Here is a 6,000-nt window from a genome sequence, read left to right as displayed (position 1 = left end):
CCTTGAATTTGTCATGAAAAGGTGAGCGTAGGAGAGGGTGGACACAAATGTGGGGAGACAGGAACTTGAAACAGGAAGGGACGACACTGGATGTGACTGTCGCTAGCGGAACGTGGAGAACTTAAAGGTGACGTGGTCGACAGGACTGAGACAAAGATGACTTAACTCTGACGCGGAAGACTTGAAGGAAAGCTGAAGAGTAAAGGCGAAGAAGACAGACGTGACGACTACGCTAAAACGTGGATGACTTACAGAGACAAGGGTTTAGCATAATGCGACGAAAAAACACAAGACTCCCACACGAGAAACATCAACACCTGACATAGACAATGATCCCGCACCGACTGGACAACAGACTAAATGCACCAACACAAATGAGAAACCCCTGGGAAACACAATCGGGTGAGGGCACTGATTGGTCAAACACACTGGGAAGGGGAAAGACACACAGGTGGACAAAATCAGACATAACGAGACAGGGGAAACAAACACACAGGAACACAAGACAAACACAACAAACTCACCAAAATAAAACAAAACCACAACCCCTACAAAACTGAAACACAACAGAATTACTCCCCATTGTTTTTTTCCATTCATTGGATTAGGCATCTCCAAGCCTTCACTGCAGTTTTGGCATACTACAGATGCATTGATTTGACAGATGTGAGTGCTTATGTCATTGATCGGCCTATTTACAGACTATATCTGACTCGTCCGCTTACACTGCAGTCACGTTAGCAGATTATCCACTTATGATTGAGGCCTGATTCGGATCTGAGGAAATCTGAATCCATGTGGTGGTTTTTCAACTTAGACTTCCATGACGCACATTAGAACTCGGCAACATCAGGAAAATGTGAAATAGGACCGTTTAAAACATGTTGTGGAAATCCAACTTTATAAAGTCGAAGATACATGGTGGTTAAAAAGTTATACAGTGCCAAAGTTTCGTATAGTGTGTCTGTTATTTAGGCAAGTGCATTCGAAAAGGAAATGTAAGCTCCAGTTGGGTGTTTTGATAATACTGTGGATGCACTACTGGCGCTGTTTAGTTTAACTGCTTTTCTAAATTGGAACTGTTTTTACACGCGACTGCGCAGGGCAAATAAGTGGTGCATTTGTGTAATGTTTGTATATGTTTGTCTGTTTGGGTTCACGCATAGTTATCGCCATTTTGATTTGAAGTAACCAGAAATCAATATAAATAGAAGGTGTATCAAAGTGAATACTTAACAATTAATGGATATGCCACATGAATAAACAAAACTGCACACAAATGGTTCTGAATTGACAGATGCATGTTTTATTTAGCACACCTGATCCGACTACTATGTTTTTAATGCAACATTAAGTTAAATCGCAGTTTGCTTCTAATAGAGAAGGGCTGAGTAAACTGTGTCAAGATTCATATTCTGATTTACAGTCTCGTGGTTTGTGTTGTATCATGTGTCCCCCTAAAGACAACTGGTCTGCTTTTAAGCACGGACTAAAAAAACATGAATGTGCAGGGACTCACTTGGAAGAGTCAAGAAATTATTTGTAGCCGTTGGTTAAAAGGCCTTAGGAAATCTCTGAACACATCTGCAAGTCATAGTCCATTGCCCCATGGTAATTAAAATGATAAGTTGTCTTTGCTTGTAGGCTAAGCCATTACATGAAAGCCGGAAGACAACTTGTAACATGCATTCCACTCACAAGAAAATTAACAGAGCTTTTCCAGTTTCTTCAAATGTTTTCTTAAGGAGCATCCAGTCCATACAGCAATTTTCCACACCACTCCAGATCACTTTGGGCAAGAGTCGTGGTACTGGACTGGTGACCAGTCCCTTTTAGGAAACTCTTTCTTCTTCTTCCCTTTTTTCTTTGTTTTTTTCCAACAACAATAACATTTTATTTTAAAAGTGAAATCTCAGACCCCAAGGCCTCAGACCTGAGAAACAGTGCACTTGACTGCCACCCATTACAAATATATATATATATCTCACTGGTCATAATCATAATATCAATCTTCTTGTTTCATATTCCCCTGACTCTGAACACCCACAACTACATAGATAAAGCCTCTTGGCTCTGTGCAAAGCCAAAGCCAGCTTTAAGCACCACTTCTCTGTTTTACCACTCTCATGTTTAGTCTTCATCTTTTCCACAAGGATGTGATTTTCCTCCTCAGACGTTATCCCGAACCGGCAATTATCTTTCTGCCAATGCAGTGTCTCTGTAATTCCTTCAAACCATCCACGGTCCAAAGACATTCAGGGAGGTCTTCCTCTCGTATGCAAACAAAATGTCTGTGCCCTTTTTCTTTCTCTCATTTGCCAACCCATGCATATATATATTTTACACACTGGTGGATTTCTCCCTTGTGTGGCACTAAGACATCATCGTAAAGTTTGGTTACCATGGTTTTGTAAAAAACAAACAATTAATAAATTACATTTCTAAGAAAGAGCAGTCACTTACTGTATAATATTCTGTAACTAACAAACTGACTGGCTGACTGACTAACTGTGAGTCAATATTTGGTTTAAGGGTTGAGCATATTCATAATTTCTCAGGTTTCTTTCTGTGCCTTTTTAGATAAGGAAATACTCCGCAGTAAATTGTCAACAATATGGAATATGGAATTGTTTGCTCATATGAAATAGACAGTAAAACCCGATTTTGGTTAATCAAATCAGATAATTTGTAATTCCACTCAGAAACAAGTTTTTTTTATTTTAAATTTATTATTTTGTGATACAGATGCAATAGGTTTGTCACATTTGTGCTGATTTACGTTAAGTGCTAACGTGCATACATTCACAACCATGCGCTGAGCATAAGAAAACCACGGAAAAAAAAATCTTGATTTAGGCTTTCATAATTCATGCTCCGAGGGTGAAATAAAATGGTTAAAAATTCATCCAGTTAATTAGTTAATTGTGACCTCTAATCACAAAAGGAGACGAATGACACACAAAGTAGGCTACATAATCTATGTATTTAACCACATTTATGTTTTATTAAAACAGTTGTTGTATCTAGCTTCTATAATAAATTTTGAGCTTGTAATTTTAAGAGAAAATTAAAATTAAAATTAATATCCAATCGTAAAAGAAAACAAATTTTAAAGAAATATTGTCAATTCAAGGGAATGGGCCTGCTCTTAAACGTGGGACAAGTAAACATTATATTGCGCATGCGCCATCGTTTAAAACGCCACATGCGATTGCCCGGTTGTAACCGGCGACATGTACACAAACAAAACCGGAAATCAGGACGTCTTAACAATAAAAACAAACTATTTAAAACGGAAAAATATACACCAGTATATAATTGCTTCAAATCAGTATGCAGTAACGTCTATGAATGAAATATTCTTTATTATTAATGATCGTCAGTACAAATGCTACCTATCTAAGTAATTGTGTTTACTCTGTAATATATTTCATGACTAACGTTCATATATGGGGAAGTTCTAATTTTTTACCTTTATTTTGAAAACCCACACAGAAGTTGCTACTGCCGATTACCGTTAACTTAGTTGTGGTCAGCGGCTACCCAGCCTCGGTCGCGCAGCATCAGAGTGCCGATCCTCCCGTGGAAGGGAAGGCGTGTGAAACCGTAGCGTCGTCACACATTGACTAAACGTTGCTGGTGTATGATTTCTTCCCCCTTCTCCTTGGCGAACTTCCAGCTGGATAAAGAGCTCTCCTCCTCTCAACCAACATGGGTTAGACACGCCGCGACCCGTGGAACGTCCACTTTGTGCACTTGAAGCGAGGATGGGGGGAACCGGACTTGTTTTCGCACAGACATCCTGACAAAGACGGTGACTGCGAAGGAACACACATTTGGGATTTTGCAGTCTTTTATTCTTCTCTCAAGTTGTATTGTTGGTCCCACGTCACGCGTGTGTGCCAGAGGAAGAGAGATGTTTGCAGAATTGCTGTGCAGCGCCGTGGCTCTGGTCCTGTATGTCAACACTCTCGGAGCAGATTTCTGCTACGATGACAGGTACTTGCTGCTCACACTATCTACACTGCATTTTCACTACGAGGCGATTCATTCATCAATACGCTGACTGTTCGAGTTTAAGGAACATTTAGTTTTCCCATTCGTTTCCAATAAAATGAGAGGATTGTATAGGTAGCGTGCATGATGCTTATGTATTGTGTCTGAAATTCTCCAGAGAGCAGAGTTGCTCCAAGATTTCCTTAGCGTGGAAATAATTGATCTCTGGAGAAGAAATCACGACACAGAACAAGTCCCATACAGTCCAAAATGTGCAGCCTGCTGGAACTTTTAAACATTTTGATTCCCCCCATCAACTTAAAATAGACTGTGTTGTCACTCTTCACTGGAAACCATTTTTTGGGGGGGAAAGAGCACCATTTGATATTTGATGGCTGAGTGGATGTCACTGCCTCAGGCTCATTTATTCCTCATGCACACTTTGATGTAGGTCAGTGGCTTCTCTACTGAGTTCACTTTGATTTGCATTAAAGCTCTTTAATAGCTCACACAACGTGATTAATTATATAATGGCTTCTTTTTAGTTTGAGCAAACATACACTGGCCATAAAAGTGAAAACATTCCAGTAAAAATACTTCACTTTTTCTGTTGCGAGAAATGAAACCGGGGTAAACAATTTTAAAACTTATGGGACATATTGTATACCTGGTACAGGCTGGATGTTGGTGCACATGCTCTCGACTTGAGAGGTTCTCAGTTCCCTGCGCGGACCTTGCTATGTGTCATCTGCATGCGCTTCCATGTACTTGTGTGGGTCCAGGTTACATATCTAAAACCAGCATGCACGTTAGGTTACTTGGAGTACCTAAATTGCCCGTATAAAACATTGAAATGTAAAATGCTGAAACTAATAACACAAAAGCAAAAGTAGAAAATGTCATTTCAGGATTGGCTCAGGCTTGCCGAGACATAAATCCAGTTAAAAATCTTTGGTGTGACCTGAGGAGATAGGCTTGCTGCCTGACAAATTTGGAACATTTTTGCAAGACAAAATATGTCATTCTGATTGATACGTATCCAAAAAGACAGAATACTCTCATGAACTTCAAAGGTGTGCTTTATTATTTTTTAGCATGTGTAGGTCCTTCTGCATTCTGCTTCCTATTTTATTTCACGGTACTGTTTAAAGGACACATCTTTTTTTTCCTTCATTTTAAAAATGATTTCCTTGTGTTTTGGTGTAATTTATATATATATTTTTTCTTACATAAAATTTTTTATTTCAAAACTCATTCACTGCCATTGACAGCTATAGACGTAAACAATTCGTTAGAACTATTTCTTAGTTAAAATGTTTTCCCCACTTTTGTTAACAAGAGTAAGAAAAAAAATATTGTACATTTAAACCAGATATCACATTTGTGATTAATCATGAGTTAACTATTGAAGTCATGCGATTTTAATCGCCTGACGCCCTAATTTTAATAACCTTTTCTTTTTTTGAAAAAAGATTATTTAAAAAAACGAAAAGAAAAGATTATTAAAATTTTGGTTTTTGAAAAAAGATTATTTTAGAAAAGAACAGAAAAGATTAATATTAATTAGGTCGTCAGGTGATTACATTTTAGAATTTTTTTCACATTACTTCAATACCTAACTCATGATTAATCACAAATTTTATATCTGTTCTAAATGTACATTAACAACTTTTTTCTAGGTTTTCATACTCTTGTTAAAAGTGGAAAAAATGCTAAACTAACAGAAATAGCTCAAATGATTTTTTGACGTCTAAAGCCGTCAATGGCAGTGAATGAGTTAATGGAACCTCCATTTCCTGTAGCCTAGAAAGCTTTACATCAACAATGCTCTGTGTATTTTTGACATGCGTTCCATGACTATTCCAAAAACAGCCAGAGGATATCGCTAATTGAATAAACAGAACATTAACACCCTGCACATCAACAACGGCCATGTTTCCTTTACAACCGTGCTGCTATGTATATAGAGTGCTTCCTGCAACAAGAAAAAAAAAATCCCAAGGC

At 38.1% G+C, this 6,000-nt stretch overlaps 1 protein-coding gene across 1 annotated transcript in view; it reads left to right on the top strand.

The window, feature by feature from the left end:
• Positions 1-3,541: 3,541 nt before the first annotated feature.
• The window catches only part of tmtc2b (transmembrane O-mannosyltransferase targeting cadherins 2b), an 83,786-nt gene continuing 81,327 nt past the window's right edge, over positions 3,542-6,000 (top strand). The window contains exon 1 of the mRNA XM_086074380.1: positions 3,542-3,999. Coding sequence (XP_085930506.1) covers positions 3,917-3,999 — 83 coding nt within the window. The 5' untranslated portion in view covers positions 3,542-3,916. The remainder of the gene's footprint in view (positions 4,000-6,000) is intronic.

The sequence above is a fragment of the Leptonotus elevatus genome, chromosome 4, assembly GCF_054856555.1.
Source record: "Leptonotus elevatus isolate MCC_2025b chromosome 4, RoL_Lele_1.0, whole genome shotgun sequence".
Lineage (NCBI taxonomy): Eukaryota > Metazoa > Chordata > Actinopteri > Syngnathiformes > Syngnathidae > Leptonotus > Leptonotus elevatus.
This window is presented reverse-complemented; position numbering and strand designations above follow the sequence as displayed.